This window comes from Macaca nemestrina, chromosome 2 (assembly GCF_043159975.1).
Source record: "Macaca nemestrina isolate mMacNem1 chromosome 2, mMacNem.hap1, whole genome shotgun sequence".
NCBI classification, from domain to species: domain Eukaryota; kingdom Metazoa; phylum Chordata; class Mammalia; order Primates; family Cercopithecidae; genus Macaca; species Macaca nemestrina.
The window spans coordinates 153291976-153310857 of NC_092126.1; the positions used below are offsets into that span (position 1 = coordinate 153291976).

Genomic DNA, 18882 nt, shown 5'->3' on the forward strand with positions numbered 1-18882 from the left:
CCCTTGGGGCCTGCCTAGGATCTCTGGGATCAATGGCGAGCCCCGCTGCCCAGACCCTTACCTCCCAAAGGATGCCCAGCTCCCCCTGCTGCTGCTGCCCAGACCCTTACCTCCCAAAGATGCCCAGCTCCCCCTGCTGCTCAGCCACCCTCTTTTCTACTGCCCAGAGGGGATGGAGAAAAGTTGTCCTTGCAAGTTTTCCCGGACAACTGGGCCACAGGGCTTTTGGGTCTAGGGCTCAGAGGAGCCACGAAGGTTCACCAGCAAGAGTGGAAAAATACCACGTCCCGTGGCAAGGCCTGCTGGGCCACCACCAGAGGCCCCTGGCAGCGGCTGGCACCAGCTTCTCCCTTGGGGATCCCAGGGAAGCCACGGAAAAGTTGAAAGCATGGCTCTCACCGGCTTGTCCTCGGAGCAGCAGATTCTGCAAAGCGAGAGTGGCTTTCAAACCTGCTGCCGTAAACCAAAACCCATCTGAGTCAGGGGACTCAATCAGCTTAGAGGTTTATTTTGCCAAGTTTGAAGATGTGCCCAGGAAAAAGAGACACAAGCCACAGTCAGGTCTATGGCCTGCACTTTTTCCAAAGAGGGTTTTGAGAACCTCAGTATATAAAGGGGAGGCCCAGAGAAGTAGCTCACACCTGTAATCCCAGCACTTGGGGGGCCGAGGAGGGCAGATTGCTTAAGTTCAGGAGTTCAAGACCAACCTGGTCAACATGGCGAAACCCTGTCTCTACTAAAATGTACAAAAATTAGCTGGGCATGGTGGCGCGTACCTGTAGTCCCAGCTACTCAGGAGGCTGAGGTAGGAGGATCTCTTAGGCCCAGGAAGTTGAGACTGCAGTGAGCTTTGATTGCACCATTGCACTGTAGCGTGGGCGACAGAGACCGTGTCTCAAAAAAAAAAAAAAAAAGTAAGGGGAAACAGCAGGAGGGGACAGAGGAATAGGTAATTCAGGTAGTTATGCACGGTGTCTCTCAGCAAATCTGCATTTTTCATAGGGTGGAGAACACACACATTTTCCATAGGGTGGAGAACACACACATTTTCCATAGGGTAGGGTGCACACACGGTGGAGGAAGGAGACACATGCCTGGACATGTGGGCGGATGGCTGATTTCTTGTCGCTTTGTCCCGTACCTGTGAAGATGAGCTGTGAGTTTACATTGTCAGGGTGAGGGAGGCTGCCTGGGGAGATATGTGGCCTGTATCTCACAGCTCTCTGCTGAAGAACAGAAGGCAGGCCGGTTGTGTGTGTGTGTGTGTGTGTGTGTGTGACTCAGTTCCCAAGCTTAACCTTTTCCTTCTGCATAGTGAGTTTGGGGTCCTGAGATTTTATTTTCCCTTCACATGGCTGAGGTGGTGTGACCAGGATTTGGGGAGGAACAATGACACACATCCCAAAGGTGTGGGGACCTGACACCAGCTGGCCTGGATCCATGCCGCATCCGCCACCACTAACTCTGTGATTCCAGGCAGGTGCTCCCACCTCTCTGGGCAGTCTCCTCATCTAGAAAATGCAGGTGAGGCTGGTGCCTGGCTCTTCTCAGTTGTCTGAGGATTAAATGAGTTGAAACTCATGGAGCTCTTAGCTGAGTGCCCCGCACAAACTCTGCACTGCATAAGTGCTTGTTAAATAAACTAACTACGTGAAAACAAGGAAAGCCACCTCCACACCCGTCCCTGACACAAAGCCCTCTGGCCACAGAGGCTTTGGCCCAGGGGAGGCCTGGCTGGCTTTGAAGTGGCCGCCCTCTGGAGACCCCTGCGGGGCTGCTGTCAGCAGCTATTGTTCGCCAGCCCGGGTGTGGCCCACAAAGGGCCCCAGAGGTGGGAACTGGTTGGGGCGCCTGGCCGCCTGGCCGCCTGGCCGCCTGTCCTCAGGAAGGGAGAGGCAGGCTGGTTTTCTTTTTTCACTTCTTCCCCCCTTCTGTGGCTTCCTGATGTGCCCCGGCCCTCCACGTCTGCCTTCCCATCCTTGGGAAATCATGTGGGCTCCTGGCCTCAAGGAGAAGAGATGACGGTTCTCCAGAGGGCTGGAGAAACCGAGGCCTGGAGGAACAAAGGACGCCTGGGGGCAGAGGCGGGAGTAGGGCCCACCCTCTCAGTGTTGGAGGGCCATCCTGACAGTGCTGGCCAAGGAGGCTTCTTGAATGCTCACGGCAGGCCAGGGGCCAGCGAGCAAGGTCAGCGTTCCCGTATCCTCAGTGGACAGATGGGGAAGCTGAGGCCCACCCAGGTCACTAGCAAGGGGTGGCAGAGGCAGCGTACAACCCCTGGTAGAGGCGGCTCCGCAGCTGACCCACAGCCTCTCTACCCCTTGACCTAGAGTGGCAGAGTAGGAGGCAACCTCAGAGCCCCTGCGGTCCCAACCCTTTACTTCCAGGTGGGGAAACAGAGTCTAGAGGGGACAGCGGCTTCCTGGAGGTCTCGTGGCAAGCCAGCCTCTAAGCTTGGATTTAGACCTGCGGGCCTCCCTCCTGGCTGCCCTCTGCTCTTGGGGAGAGTCAGTAAACTGCCAGTTGTGGGAGGCTTTTTGCCAGTCTCCTATATGTGGGCTGTGGGGCAGGTCCCCATTCTGCTGCTTAAGGCCATGTGACCCTGGGCAAGTGATGGACTCTCTCTGGGCCTCAGTTTTCTTGTTGCAAAATGGAGATAGAAATAAAACTTACCTCAGAGGGTTAGGGCAGGAGCCAGTGAGAATAGACGTCACAGCATTTGGAACAGTGCTAGGTATACAGTAAGTGCTCAATAAACACTGCCTGGGGGTTATTGGGCTGAGGGCAGCAGAGCTAAGCAGGCCCTGAAAGCTTCCTTTTTGCCCTTTTCCGAATTCCCTTTCTCATTGTTTCTACTCAAAGGGATCATGGCCAGGAGAATGTGCTCTGTCGAGGGTCCTGGTGCCATCTAGGTGAGGTTTTGGGCTCTGTCACTATCTGTCAGTGTTTGTTACATACCTGGGCTCCAGCAGTGCCCTGGCACTGCACCCCCAACTCCATGGGCACATTCCTCCTTTTCTCGTCATCTCAGTTTCCTCTCCTGTAAAATGGGCGCATTAACCGTGCAGTGGTTCCTCCCAGGTCCCCTGATCCCCAGATGTGGCCCAGGGCTCTGCCAGCCAGTCTCAGTGTTTCGAGGTGGCCACCATGAGCTTTCTGCATGTCGAAGTAAAATACTTCATGCCTTTCTGCTCAGAGGTTAGCCCTCCACAGGCTCTGGGTTCAAATCCTGGACTCCGTTGATGCCCTGGGCAAGTCCTTAAAGCCCACCCAGCCTCAGTTTCTCCACTGTAAACCACCGTCCTGGGGGGCGTGGTGAGGATGAAGTGGGCTTGTGCCTGGGATGTTTCTACTCAGCTAGTGCCCTGCCTGAAACACTAGGATCTCACTGTCCATTCAGCCAGGCACCTTTGAGCTCCTCCCAGGCATAAACCCTGTCTGGAAACTCCTTGTGTTAAATAAAATGGGAAAATCCATCCATGAGAACTGATGTCACAAACAGTGCTTGCAGGACAGGAAGACAGAAGGTCCTTGGGAGGAGACGGCCACATCATTTCTAGTCCCTACCTCACACCTGATCTTGGCCTGTCTGGAACATGCAGTGTGACCCAAGGAAGGCCATGGGTCTCCCAGAGGCCCGGTGAAGTAGGGAGCCTTTCCTGTTCCCAGTTAAGGGCCTTTGAGAGGCCTCCTTTTCTTCCCTGAAGGTCCCATCCTTCCAGCAAAATCAGTGTCAACAACAGGCCCCCTTTCTGGAGCACCTACTGAGTGGCAGTGTTACAAGCATCATCCCATTGAATCCTCACCTCACCCCTTGGTGAGGGGCTTCTATTACTCTTATCTGAATTCTACTCATGAGGAAACAGGTCCAGAGAGGTTAAGCAATGTGCCTAAGATCACACAGCAAATGAGGGGACAGAGCTGGGATTTGAATCCATGCTTATCTGATCCCTAACCATAGGAATCATACCAACATTGTGGTTAGTTAACTAATATGACCTGCATGTCATCGGCACATGCCATGGTTGGCAACCACTGGGCTGAGCCTTCTACACGTGCACTTGATAGCTTACTCTCTGATTTTGCATTTTCCACCTCTATACCCTGGAATGTCAGTTCCACAAAGGCAGGGATTTGTTTTCTGTCTTATCCACCACTGTATTTTGTGCTTAGATGGTGCCTGGGACAAACTGTTTATAGGATGTTTTTCATTTAATCTCAGTAAATCTGTGAGGTGGGCCAGTGCTGTGGCTCACGCCTATAATCCCAGCACTTTGGGAGGCTGAGGCAGGTGGATCATTTGAGGCCAGGAGTTTGAGACCAGCCTGGCCAACCCAGTAAAATCCTGTCTCTACTAAAAATACAATAATTAGCTGGGCATGGTGGCGGGCACCTGTAATCCCAACTACTTGAGAGGCTGAGCCAGGAGAATCACTTGAACCCGGGAGGCGGAGGTTGCAGTGAGCCAAGATCGTGCCATTGCACTGCAGCCTGGGTGACAGAGCGAGGCTCCGTCTCAAATTAAAAAAAAAAAAAAAAGAAATCTGTGAGGTAGGTACCTGTATATACCCAGATTACAGATGAGGCAGCTGAGTCCCAGAGTGGTTAAGCAATGTGCCAAAGACCGCACAGCAAGTGAGACAGCAAACTTGGCTCCAGAACCCCTGATCCTGACCAGTGTTCCCCTCTGCCTCTCTGAGAGGACACTCAGACTTAGCAGCAGCAAGTGATGCCCATGACCCCCTGAATCCTTCTCTCCCTCGCAGGTCGTCTACTTCACAGCCACTTTTCCATTCGCCATGCTCCTGGTGCTGCTGGTCCGAGGGCTGACACTGCCGGGCGCGGGCGCAGGCATCAAGTTCTATCTGTATCCTGACATCACCCGCCTCGAGGACCCACAGGTACTGCGGGGCTGGGACACACTGTCCTCCCTCCCACCCAGGGCTGGGCCAGCACAGGACAGGGCAGGGGCAGAGGCCGCTGGCAGCACATCTTCCGTGGTTCTTTGGTGCACAGGTCTAACTGGGCCACTGCCCCCGGGTACTTTTCCACTGGGCCTGTGGTGGGTGTGCCTGTCCCCGGTGCTGACGGACCTTTCTAGCTGTGTGCGTCTGTTTTCATGTCAAGGATGTCTGAGGCTGGCCACTTAGAGAGGCTGCTTTAGGCCCTGCACCAGGTAAGGGGGAGAAATCTTCTGATGAGCAAGTCTCCCCTCGGACCCAGCTTCTGCCCACTGCAGCCACAAGGGCTGCTGCATCCTGGGGATGGGAGAGCCGGGACCTGGAGCGCTGCGGGCGATGGCCTTGGAGGGTCGAGGGGCAGATACCGAAAGCCCACCTTCTGGCACTCAGCCTTGTGACCTCAGGGAGGTAGCAGAATCCCTGGGAGATTTTCTGGGTTTGTTTGAGGACCTGAATCCCCAGGGCCTTCCGGTTGCTTCCCAAGGGCCTGTACTCTCCTTCCCCACTGCCCTTCCCCCTGGACAGGACACAGGTGGGAGAGGGGTTGGCCGGCCTCAGAGGACAGCTGGGAAGGTGGCTGCCAGACCCTCTGGAGCTGCCTGGTGAAGATTCTGGAGAGCAGTTTTGGCTGCGTAGTCCCTTGGGACCTCCTTCCGCATTCTAACTTGAGGGTCCGCAAACAGTAACAATAATGGTGGTGGCAGCAACCTTGACTTATGGGCTTGCTGTGTAACTGGCACTGGGCTGAATCGCCACTCTTTGAACCTGGGAAACAGCTCTATGGGGTAGGGCAATGGAGCCCATTTTATAGATGTGAAAACTGAGACCGCAGGAGTGATACTTGTCCACTGTCATTCCAGGGTTGGAATCCAGATCCATCTGCTTCTGAAGCCTCTTAACCCTGATGCTAGGTCGCTGGGAGGTGGGGTGTTTGATTTCTGGGGCTCCTTGCAGCTCAGTATTGCCGTGAAAGTCACCTTGGATTCGAGCATAAGTGTTCCATTTGCATGTGCAAAGTCCCGTCCCCAGCCCATCGCCGGGTGGACATAACCCTCGCTGCCTCCTCCAGGAAGCCAGCTCTAACAGCCCTCCTCTCTCTCCTTGCCACCTCCCTCCCCCTTATAGGTGTGGATTGACGCTGGGACTCAGATATTCTTCTCTTACGCCATCTGCCTGGGGGCTATGACCTCACTGGGGAGCTACAATAAGTACAAGTACAACTCGTACAGGCAAGTGTTGCGCCGGCGGGCCTGGTGGACTTTAGAAATGATGATGATGATGTTTAAAGAAAAAGAGAAGTAGGGAGCGTGGCTTCCTTGTGTTGTGAATTAACTTGCTCCCTGACATATGTGTAACTTAGGGACTGTATGCTGCTGGGATGCCTGAACAGTGGTACCAGTTTTGTGTCTGGCTTCGCAATTTTTTCCATCCTGGGCTTCATGGCACAAGAGCAAGGGGTGGACATTGCTGATGTGGCTGAGTCAGGTACGGTGGTATCGGTGGCAGTGGTGGTGGGCACTGCCACCTAGTGTGTAAGCCGAGTACTGCAGGCATGAAGCCAGACCCCAGGGGGCTTTGAGGGGGGACGAGCCTGGTTTCTAAAATGGACCCCCCCCACCAAGATGTCCCCCAAATATCAAAGAGTACAAAAGCCAAATTTTAAACATTTTTATTGCAATTTGGCCTGAGGGGTGGCAAAAGCATGGGGGGTGGTTAAGTTGGGGAATTTTTAGCTACCTTAGCGTGGTCTTCCCCGCCTCCCGTCCTTCCCCAGCAAACTCCTGGTTTCCACAACAGAAACCACTTTCCTAACTCAGGCCCAAGTCAGCCACCAATCGGCATTTCATCACCACCTTCTCAGCCTTGGTTTCTGTATTTTGCACTTTGCTCCCAGTGCGCTCCCTCTAAGCAGACGCATTCATCCATTCCACCGATTTCTCGTGAACAAGTCCCCACTCTGTGTCAGGCACCACCGTAGGCACTGGGTGCAGTGTGTGGGGGGAGGGAGTAGATGAGGGGACGACCTACTGGGACGGTGGCAGATCTAACTGGGGGTGGGTTGTAAGTACAATGTCACCCCTTGGGGTGTGGGCCCTGTTGACCAGGCGCTGTTCCTCGGGCTACCTGGAGTCATAGGCATGGAGGATGCCAGTGTCTTAGAATCATGGGCCCTGCACAGACAGGGACCTTAGGAATCTGGGATCCCATAGTTCCAGCAAGGTGCTTCTGGAACCTGAGAATCATGGGGCCCTCCGTTGCTAGAATCTGCAGTCTCTCAGGTGCCTCCATTCTGGGACTTGGCCACGGCTACTTGAGGTCCTGGGCCTGTAGCTTTAATTGCAGTGGCTTGGGTTGTGGGATTCCCTCAGGCTCCCAGGATCCTCAAAGTCCACCTTTCTGGCCTCTCCACCCCTCCCCGGCCCTGCACAGTTCACTTTGTGGGTGGTCATCAGTTGGTTTTGTTATTTTACATGCTGAGCCCCCAGTGCCACCCCATCCATGTCCTAATTTCTTACAACCACCCTGGGGCTACCTGGAGGTGGCAAGGGTCCTGGGCTGAGGCTCCTTCCAAGCCGATGGGAGAGCGTGAGGGTTATTAACTTCAGGGACCACCATAGACTAGGGCCAGACACAGCCGGAGGCCCTGCCATTCCACTGCCCTTGACCTCCTGTGCCATCTGTATTTGGAACATGAGGCAATGTCCCAGTCCCTGAGTCCTAGAGCCCTAGCATTGGAGGGTCAGAAGGTGCCTCAGCATCGTGCGTCCGGAAGTTCCCTTCTCAGATGAGGAGACCAGCAGCCTGAGAGCAAGGGCTTTGCTTGGGATAGGTGGGGCTACAACAGGGCTTTCTGAACATCTTGTCCACTATTTCTCCACTTGTCACATGCTGGACAGGCCTTCTGACACAAGGGTGTCCCCCTCCTGGCACCCAGCCCACCCTGGACACATGCAACAACCTCTGGCCCTTCCAGTGTGAGAATTTGTCTGGGCCTCTGTGATCTCCGAGAGCCCCCGGCCCCTCCTCACTGTCTTCTTTGCTTGGCAGAGACGCACACAGCCCAGCCCCATCCTTAGACCCCTGACAACACTGCAGGACCACCTTCGCAAATCCACATGTCAGCCCCACACACCTCTCCACTGTCCCTGCTTCCAAAGTGGACCCTCAGATGTACTGTTCCCTCCACCCAGCCCAAAGAGCCCCCAAAAGCAGGCCAGAGACTGAGGATGCTGAATGTAACTCCAGAAGTCCCCACGCCCCTTTGGGAGTTTAGCAGTTAGAGTGGTGAGGGGAGCCAGGGATGATTTATGCCTCCTCCGCAGATGGCTTGCTTTCAGCTGAGGGCTTGCAAACCAATTGCAATTGAGTGGGAATCTCCAGGAGTATGGAGTGAATTTGGCAATGGGAGATACAGATAGATACATACAATATATCTTCCTCCATGGACAACGAAGTATTTTCATAGACACATATATTGTCAATCTCAGTTGTTTTTTTCCCGTCCACTTCAAACACTTTGTCATTTATTCCCCACGGTGATGTCTGAACAGCCGGCACATCAAGGGTGATTATTTCTCTAATAAGCTTTTAACAAGCACCATATTGAGCGAAGTGCATTTGAACAAGATAATTATTTAGCCTGACGGAGTGCAAACAAGACGTGGCATGGCACATGGTCTGTTAGCGGAGAGGTATCCACAGGTTCTCGGAGTGGCTAGATTATGTCTCCTGGACTTCTCTCTCTTGAGTTCACCATGCACTTTTAGAGAAGGATGCTCAGGCCCTCTCCCAGAGGCTGGCTTGAGAAAGGCAAAACTAAAATACAGAAACGAGCGAATTGAGAATCTTCACAATGTCCTTGGTGGGTTGGGGGTGGTGGGGACCCATTTTGCATCTGTCTCGCAGCTGGCTGGACTCGATTCCTCATTCGGTGGGGACCAGTCAGGGCCAGCGCTGACATTCTGTGGGGACCAGCAGGGCCCCAGCCTTGGTGGAAACGCTGCGGCTTTTGACTCCAACTTCAACTTTGATTCAAAAGTCATCTCACCAGGTCCTGGGGGCCATATTTTTCTGAACCTGGCCCTGGTTCCTTTGGGCATGTTCTGAGCAATTTTGGGCTTGGTAAACCCCCACTCCTGGTGGGGGTGTCCAGCATCTCAGTGACCAACCACTCTGTTGCTGCCCAAGGATATATTTTGGTCAGGTTTTCTCCGGAGTGTAGAAGGACGCACCCTTCCCTGCCACACTGGGGGTGTTAACACCATATACTGTGGTTTCTGGTTCCAATTTATTGTAAAGTTGGGTTTTGCTTTTTGTTTTTCATTCTTGAGCCATTCATCTGGTTTCTGATCCCTGCTGAACAGCTCCTGCTCTGGCCTTTTTGTTTCCTGCTTCTTGACTTTTTTTTTTTTTTTTTTTTTTAATGTAGATTTTACTTTCTTTTGCTGCCCTCGCTTCTCAGACCCACAGGTCTCAGTTAACAACTAAATTCTTTCCGCTGGCATCCGCTTTCAGGCAGGCTGGAGACAGGAGGAGACATTTCTCTCTGTCTCCGGAATGTCTCTCATCAGAGACATCCCCTGAGCTGACAGCTCCCATCTCCCCAGCTCTCCTCAGGTTCTAGCCAAGTCCCCTCTTTGGAAACCCAGAGCTCTTTTCTAGTGACATGGTATCTACCTCTGAGAATCTAAACACAGGAAGGCTCCTTGTGAGTCATTTATGGCCACCTGGCCCTCACTTTTCAGGTGGGGAAACTGAGAGGGTATGGGGTGATTCCAAAACAAAATTGGAGGAGGATGACTTGGATGCAGGCCTCAGGGCTTGCAGGCCTGGGACCTTGCCCCTGCACCCACGTTCCCTCAGCTTTGGGCCCTGGTTGGCCCAACCTTGACCTTGTGGGCTCGGCTCTGACCTTGCCAGGGAGAGCCCTGCAAATGCACCCCTGAAGAGACATGCCCCCTATTGGGCATGGTTTTGTTTTCTTTCCACTCCTATGGTGTTTTAGCCATTAACTCAAAGATAGAACCCTTCCCTTTGCAAAGGAGACTGCGGGCGGTCAGGTCACCAGCACGCTCCCCCGCCTCCTTCCAGCGAAGGCTGTCCACTCGATGGCTTTGCTTTGGGGTGGGAGGATCCTCCCTTTCCTTTGTCGCTGCAGACTGAGTCCCGGGCTCAGTCTTCGTCCTACCCCAAATAACCACGCCCCAAGGGATGCTGGTTTGTGAGGAGGCCCCGTGTGCTGCGTAGGAGGCAGATGCTAAAACCGGGCCCCTCCTGAGCCCCAGCGTGTCCCACCCAAAAGTGAGACAGGCCTGGTCTCTTTCCCCAGGCCAGAGTTCAGACCTGGCTCCCTGCTGTATTTGGGTCTGAGTGTCTTTGTGTGAGCCCAGGGTTCCCAGTGGCTTGGTGGCTGATGTCTCGTCCCCTGTGCCCCTCCCCATTTTCTTTCCTTTCTAGGTCCTGGCCTGGCCTTCATTGCCTACCCAAAAGCTGTGACAATGATGCCGCTGCCCACGTTTTGGTCCATTCTTTTTTTTATTATGCTTCTCTTGCTTGGACTGGATAGCCAGGTGCGTATAAGTCCCAGGATGGCCCTGGGGCGACTGCCCCTGTAGGGAGCCTAACTCTGGGAAAGCCTCCTTTTTCCACCTGGGAGGTGTTCAACCCCCGTCCCCACTCCAGTCAGACTTCCAGTGCTTCAGCTGTGAGGGTTCCACCAGGACACCAGGAATAGAAAAGGCTCTGGGTCCCCAGAAAGTGCATTTGAACAAGATAATTATTTAGCCTAATGGAGTGCACACAAAACGTGGCATGGCACATTGTCTGCTGGCAGAGGGGCATCCAGAGGTTCTCGGAGTGGGTGGGTTATGACAGGGACAACCAGGGTTTGTGGTTACCGTCAAGCCACAAATGATGAATTGGAGGTTACGACTCAATAAGTCATGATGCTCCAGTGGAGCGTCGGCGGGGCACGGGAGGGCACAGCAGACGGGCGGTTCGGAGAAGGGACCCACATTTCTGTGTGAGCTGGTCATTGTCGGGGCCATCATAATCAGTTGCAAGTGCCCAGGAGAAGCCTACTCCACACTCAGGATTCTGTGTTCCCTGGAGCGTGCGAGAGGCCAGGCATTGGCTCCTTCCCATGCTTCATACACAGCACAGGCCGGGAGCCTCGCTCAGACCCGCCCTGACCTCTGACTGTCCTGGCTTCTGCCCTCCCAAGGCAGGACTCTTGTCTCCACTGAGGTTCTTTCCTGCACTTCTACACCCCACATCCCACCCCTTCAGGGCCTCCACTAGAGGGTGACTCATGGCCAGGGAATGCCAGTGAGAGCCGCTGAGTGGCTGCATCTGGCTGTAGAGTGGCCACTGCCTGGTGCAGAGTAGTCAGCAGTGCTCGGAGGATAATTCACTTGAGCTCCTTGGCCCCTTTCCCTGGAAATAGGTGTAGTTTTGACAGGGTCTTGTTGAAACAACAGTTCAGAGCACAGACATGGCTCCAGGAGTAGGGACTGATGGCATGTGGGACAGGCTGGTTGTGTTCCCAGGCCAGCATGAGTCCCTCAGGCAGCACCACGCAGGTGGGCCCCTGAGAAGCAGGTAGGATGTAGACTGTGTAGTCTGGGTCTGGAGGTCTGAATGCCTCTTGGGAAGCCTTTGAGCAACTGAGAACCCCTGAGAGGTTGGAGCCTGCAACCAGGGCGGGAGAGCCCTTTGTCGCCCTCCCCGCAGGCCGCAGTCTTCAAAGTCAGTGTCCCAAGTGGGTCCTCAGAACCTGGTAGGGGAAAAGTCTCTGAAGGTCAAGCAGAGGAGGGTGAGTCCAGAGAGAGGAGGCGGCCAGCCAGCAAGGTCAAGAACAGAGTGGGGGATTTGGCAGAGAAGGGGGCAGGATTAGCAGAGAAGACAGAATGAAAACATCAGGGAGACGGAAAACAAAATACTTCTGCAGTTGTTGATGGACTTGAGCTGAATAAACAAGCAGGAGGACTCCATTAATCATTCCTAGTTAATGAGTTTGGCCTTCAGAGGCCCCAAGCAAATGGCTTTTATAACTTCTTCCAAAGCTCTAAGTGAAAGAAAAAAAAACAAAAACAGAGGTTAATAAATGACAAGGCATGACATCTTCATGGGCCCAAAATAGGCCACTTGGGCTTTGGAAATGGCTCCCTGAGCAGGTGGAGATGGTCACTCATTAGATTTTCTCCCCAGGAGGTGGGACCTGGTGGAGGACACGCATCTCTCAGAGAGGCCCCGTGCCAGTGGCACACGGAGAGAATCTGGTGGGTTCTCACAGCCACTCCTCCTACTTTGCAGAGCAAGGAACTCAAGGCTCAGAGCAGTTAGATGACCTGCCAGGGACAAGAGTAGAAACTGAACCTGAGTCACTGGTCTCCCAGGCCCCATGTCCCAGGGAACCAGGATGGGAATTTGATGGCACAGGTTGGGCTTCCTCCTTTGCATCTATTTGCTTTGTGAACTTGGGGAAATGGGGAAGCTTTTGCAGATGCCAGCAGTGTGCCTCACCGTGACAGGATCACAGCGCTGCCATGAGAGGTGTTCACTGGGTGCCAGGCCTCGTGGCGGGCTTTTATGTGCATGTGTGTTTGGGGTGATACACACATTTACCATCTAAACCAGGTTTAAGTGCACAGCTCAGTGGCATTCGTACCTTCAAACATTGTGCAGCCATCACCACCATCCATCTCCAGAACTTTTTCCTCTTCCCAAATGGAACCTCTGTCCCCATTCAACACTGGCTCCCCAGTTTGCCCTCCTGCCAGCCCTGCACCTGGCTTTTATACATGAACTCTTTAAGCTGCAGTGTTGCTTTGCTTGGGTACTATTTTTACCCTTCTTATAGCTGAGGAAACTGAGGCTTAGAGAGACCAAGAACTTAGCCAAGGCTCCACACAGCTAGTTAAGGGCTTGGTGCTGGGTCTCCCTGTCCCCAGAAACTGTCTCTTACCTGCTAGTTTGTCCCAATTGGCCTTCCCCTTGAATTTCCCCAAAATAACTTCCTCCTGTTGGAAGTATGGAGATCTACAGCCAACAGGCAGAGGCCTCCCGCTGATGTCACTGCGTCCTGGGCAGGGGAGCAGGGAGTGTGACCCTGGCTCATCAGGGTTCCTACCAATGGCGGGAGAGTCCATCTGTCCTAAGAGCCATCGTACTGCTGTGCATTTCTTGGTGAGACAGGGTAGAGGAGTCAGCCATGTGGAGGCAGATGCCTGTTGCCATCCAGACTACCCAAGAGGGACATGGTTTTTTGTTTGTTTGCTTTGAGATGGAGCCTTGCTCTGTTGCCCAGGTTGGAGTGCAGTGGCGCAATCTTGGCTCACTGCAACCTCTGCCTCCTGGGTTCAAGTGATTCTCCTGCCTCAGTCTCCCAAGTAGCTGGGATTACAGGTGTGCGCCACCACACCTGGCTAATTTTTGTATTTTTAGTAGAGACAGGGTTTTGTCATGTTGGCCAGGCTGGTCTCGAACTCCTGACCTCAGGTGATCTGCCTGACTCGGCCTCCCAAAGTGCTGGGATTATAGGCATGAGCCACCGTACCCAGCCTGGACACGGTTTTTCAACAAATTGTGAGAGGAGATGAGAGTTGGAACCCACTCCTCCTGCACCCAAAGAGCTCACCCAGCCTGCTGACATGGGTGAACGGTTTTACTCTAATAATTTCAAATCTTTCTCAACCTCCCTGCTAAGTGGGCAAGATCCTCCCATTTCACAGAGAGGAAAGATCTTAAGTGAGGGAGGGCCCAAGAGGCTGGTGGAGGATAGCAGTGTTCTCCAGAAGCATGAAGGAACTGAGAAATGGGGGTTTGTGCTGGTCTTGGCCCTGATTCACAGCGACACTGGACCTTCCTGTCTCTGATTTCCCCATCTCAAAGGAAAGAACCTTTATTTTTAACTCCTTTTGAAGCTTAGCGTTTGAGCTGCAGGTTTGCTATAATTCAGTGGCAATTCAGCTTCAAAACCCCTGCAACAGACACATGAGTCAGAGGTCAAAAAAGCAGCCCCTTCTCTCGGCCCCTCTCGAGAGCCTCCTGCTTATCTTTTCCCTTATTCCTGGGGGCAGTCTGATCTCTCCAGCCCCTGTCAGCACATGGAAGGGATTTCTCCTCATTTGTGTTCCTTTCCTGGATTTTCCTGCAATGCGTCCCAAAGGAGGAAGGGGTTAGATTTGTCTGGTAGGAATGCTGGGGAAACGTCCTTCCCAAAAGCCTCGTTCAGATAAAAGAACATCTGGGTCCAGGATGGATTAGCTCTTCGACTTCTGAAGGAATCAGATAGACCTTGGAGGGTGTGTTCGTTGGCAGAGAAGTTTGGGTGTAGCCATCCAAATTTAAAGTGCTACTGTGTGCTCCTTAACCCCAAAGCTTCTCTTCTGGGACTGTGCTACGTGCACAATGCCTGTGCACAGGAGGAGGGGAAGAGTTGAGTCTGGAGACCATCAGCTAGGCATGAGATCAATGGCGATGCCTACCCAAGGGTGGAGTTTTATCCATTTAAAAATGAGGCAGCTTTCTGTGTAATGCTATGGAGCAACCCCCAAGATAAATGGTTAGGCATATAGATGGAAAGGTTTAGAAAGACTGAGAATCCCCCTGGAATGTTACCTACGGAGGGGCCTTTTCCAACCAGCTTCTTTTCCTTTGGGAGCCCAGGGATGGGTTCCTGGAGTCCCAGGCAGCAGGTAGTTACACAGCGTGTGTGCACACATGCAAAAGTCCTCTCATGGGTCTGTGATCCCCAAAGGATTGAAAGCCACTGTGTGAATCTGACCTGAACTGCCTGCCATTCCACTGATGGGGAAACTGAGGCTCAGACTTCCCCTGAGCTGCCAAGCAAGTTGGTGCTAAGGTCCACCCATTCATCACTTTTGCTGAGCAGCCAATATGTCTGGCCAGGCTTAGCATTCGAGGCCCAAAAGTGAGTGTGATACCACCCTTATCTTCCAAGAGGATGGAGATCAATGAGGAAGGTTGTCATGGCAACACATTCATGCCCCTGAATGTGCCAGGACAGAGGGTCAGCTTGGCTTCAGAGGCGCAGTTGTTCTCAAGCTGAGCTTCAGAGGATGGGGAAAGGCATTCTGGCGGCAGGAACAACCTAAGCGAAGACGCAGAGGTGTGGAGTATTTGGCCAACTGGGTGTGGACCACCGCATGTTACATTGTCTGGCTCCGAGGAGTGGCAGGTGGGACTCCCCCGGCACAGCCAGGGAAGTCAGGCTCCCACACTTGAACTTGATCTCACAGGCCAATTCTGGACACAAGGATGGTCTCATCTGCTCCTGCACTGTGTGTGCCTGGGCCCTTCCCTCTGAGCAGTAGGCAAGGGTGGCCTGAGCGTCGGCCGCTCACCAGCTCTCTCTCTTCCCCTCCTCAGTTTGTTGAAGTCGAAGGACAGATCACATCCTTGGTTGATCTTTACCCATCCTTCCTAAGGAAGGGTTATCGTCGGGAAATCTTCATCGCCTTCGTGTGTAGCATCAGCTACCTGCTGGGGCTGACGATGGTGACGGAGGTAGGTGGCTCTCTCACCTGTGTTTCGGGCTTGGTGCTCCAATGCCCTCCTGAAGGCCATAGTGGAGGCAGCAGCTGGGTGAGAGGGCCAGGCAGGGGCTTCATCTCCCAGCCCCACCCAATTCAGGGGTCTTGCTTGGGCCAATACTGGGGGCAGCATGAGGGGGCTCAGGAGCCCACAGCTGACCCAAACTACCCAATTATTTTGCCTGTTGCTGTGGCAACACTGTGACCACCCGCTGCCCTCTGTCCTGATAAGCCTGGGAAGAGGATCTTCAGCTGAAATCCATTTCACAACTCTGTTCACCCCTGACTCTGTGCTCTTCTCGGGCCTGGGGGTGGGGTGGAGACATTCTCAAGGGTAAATGCAGGCCTCCCAGGAAATACCGCAGCGCCATGTAGAGGTGCACGGCCTTGCAGGTCACCTGTCATAGGGCCAAGGCCTGGGGTGTGTGGGTGGGGGTGCATACACTATTCAGAGGGTGGGTAGGGGCCAGGAGGAGAGGGGATTTCAGATGCACACAAGGGAAGCAAAGAGCAGAAGGGAACAGGAGCATCTAAGACGTGCCTAGCAAGAGACAAGCCAGATGAGATAAAGATTGTACTAAGAATGGAAGCCCAGCATCCAGCCTGGGCATGCTCTCTCCTGCATGCCCCCTACCACCTCCCCTGTTCCCCAGGAATGGGTCCCACTTAACAATTCTCCGAAAACCCAATTCAGGGCTTCGCTTCACCATTTTTCCTTACCAGAAGTAAAAGTGTTTCCTGGAGGTGTTTGTAAGAACCCCCACCCCGGAAGTCAGATTGCAGGGCCGCTCACTGAGCAGCTGGGTGACCCTGGAGTCTTCCCTGTCAGCTGCACTTGGTGTGAAGCACCTCCTTGGGAAGCAGGCTCCCGTGGACCCATCATTTTGCTTTCATTTATCTGTATGTGTGTTTTTAATTACATTTGTCAAACATGAAGTTGAGCATCTTTTTGTATATTTGTCTGGTCATCAGAGTCTTTGCCCATTTTTCTCTTGGGTTTTCTTGACTTATTGATATGCCAGAGCTCTTTGTATATGAAAGAAATGAGAGATCAGATAGGAAATTGACCTTTTGTGGTTTTTTCTTCACAGGGTGGCATGTATGTGTTTCAGCTCTTTGACTACTATGCAGCTAGCGGTGTATGCCTTTTGTGGGTTGCATTCTTTGAATGTTTTGTTATTGCCTGGATATATGGTGAGTACAGATTTTTTCGTGTCCTTTCTCAAGGTTCTCCTTTGGGCTTCTCTACTTAGAAACTTTAGAAGCAGAGAATACTAAGGGAATTCAATTTGAGTTGAACAGTAGGCTCTCCCTACCTAGACTACACAAATAATCTCACTGTAGCCACACTGAAGATTCTCCTGGTGCTAAAGGTGCGAGGCGTGACTGGATGTTTTCACAAATTCAGAACTTGGTTGTGCAGGACCTGGAATGTTCCCTTTTTACCTCCTTGAGGCCTTGGGTTTGCGTTTGGGCTGTGCCTAAAATTGCACACCTAGGGTTTGGGGTGTGCCTCAGATTGCCAGAAGAATACAAGATGCAGAGTTACATTTGAATTTTGTGTAAATGTCTGTTTCTGCCACACTTGGATATCCATGATGTGGAGATGCAGAGGCCTGGATCAGGTCCCAGAGACCCCCCCTCATGGCCCCTGAGCCACTGCTGGCCTCGAACGCTGTGTCAGCAAATGTCCCCCTCTGTCTCTTGCAGGAGGTGATAACCTTTATGACGGTATTGAGGACATGATTGGCTATCGGCCCGGGCCCTGGATGAAGTACAGCTGGGCTGTGATCACTCCAGTTCTCTGTGTTGTGAGTTCCATTTCTGTGGCTCTAGCTGGTGGCCTCTTCTCTCCAGGGCTTGACATTTTCACCTGCTAAACCATCTTTCATGCAGCATCTGTTCAGCATGGGCTCCTAATAAACCCAGCTTCAGCGCTGCCTGCGAGAGGGGAGGAAGGCTGCTCCAGGGGGTTAGCTTGAGTTTTGAAGGATAAGTAGGAATTTGTCAGGAGGAGAAAACAGGAAGGACATTTCTGGCAGAGGAGCCAGCCTGTGCAGGGCCGAGGCATCCCAAAAGAGGACAGTGTATCTGGAGCATGTTGAGAAATTGAGGGGATCCAGAATTGAAAGCACATTCTTTCCCCAAACCTTCCAGAGCTCATGAGCTCAGTTTGGGTCACTGGGGAAGTAGAGGGGCCTTTGGGATATCTAGTAGAGAGGTCAGAGACATTGGAAACGGGGTGTTTCCATGGAGAGGTGGGGGTAGTAGCTTAGAGAGGGGAAGTCCTGGGTTCTCCCAAGGATAGGAAAGCTTTGGACTCACCCAGGCCTAAGGGCATCGGTGTGCCATGTTGTTCTTCCCACGAGGATGCTCTCACCTGCCATGTTGGAGTTGGCCTCGGCACCTGCCCATGCAGTCTGCTTCATGGTCCCACTCCAAGGTGCCAGTGAATGGGAATTCCTCCATGGCAAAGCCATCAGGGTTTGCAATCAGTCGTGACCATTGGAGCTTATTGCCAGGAAGACAACATCCGTCCTGCCATTCACAACTCCACTATGGGGAGCACAAATGGCCCAATGTTCCTTGGATTTAGGGGCCAGGTGCTGAGGACAAATAGGCCCTCCCCTCCGTGACCTGCTGTCAGGCCAGACTTAGTCAGTGTTGCTGTTAACTCATGGTATGACCTCAAGCAAGTCACTTCCCTCTGTGGGCCTCAGTTTGCCCACTTATAAAACCAGGAGACCGTGAAGGAGGACCCTGGTGGCAGCTGACGACCTTAGACTGTTACTGTTATTTAATATGCATGAAGCATTTTCCTCTGAAGTGCAGACTTTTCCCCACAAAAATAAGTAATGGTACAGCCAGTAACCACAACAACTGACGAGTTTATCATTGGAGATGAGTTTAGTTGACCCACCTGTGTTCTCATCCTGGTTTAATGTTTGCTTGTGCGCAGCTGTTCTCACCATTCTGACCCTCGGTTTCCTTATCTCCCTCCCCGAGGAGCTGGCTATGTCAGAGATAGGCTGCATTCCCAGGTGGTGAGATGAAGTCCCCCTCATGGAGAGGAATGGGAAACAGGCAGGCACTGGCTGCAAGCTCCTCCTGCTTAGGAGGGCCCAGGGCAGCATCTCTTGGGACTCAGTCATCTGAACCACAGCCCTACACATAGGGATGGGAACAACAGCAGGGCCAGACGAGCAGTAGGTGCCCAGTAAAAGATGCCTGCAGGCTGGTGCTCTCCCTTGGCCCATCACTGACTCTGCTTTAGAAAGATGCATCTTCCTGTCAAATCCCAGTTAGTAGGTGTTGTAGAGTTTGGCCATTTTCACATTGTGGACCAATCCGAGGCCACCCTGGGC

At 53.0% G+C, this 18882-nt stretch overlaps 1 protein-coding gene across 4 annotated transcripts in view; it reads left to right on the forward strand.

Annotated features, from left to right (window-relative positions):
* The window catches only part of LOC105477755 (solute carrier family 6 member 6), an 87427-nt gene that overhangs the window by 59960 nt on the left and 8585 nt on the right, over positions 1–18882 (forward strand). For all 4 annotated transcript variants that reach the window (XM_071092253.1, XM_011734469.2, XM_011734470.3 and 1 more), the window contains 7 exons: positions 4767–4901; positions 6087–6190; positions 6322–6446; positions 10419–10531; positions 15354–15491; positions 16609–16711; positions 17228–17328. In XM_071092253.1, coding sequence (XP_070948354.1) covers positions 4767–4901; positions 6087–6190; positions 6322–6446; positions 10419–10531; positions 15354–15491; positions 16609–16711; positions 17228–17328 — 819 coding nt within the window. The remainder of the gene's footprint in view (positions 1–4766; positions 4902–6086; positions 6191–6321; positions 6447–10418; positions 10532–15353; positions 15492–16608; positions 16712–17227; positions 17329–18882) is intronic.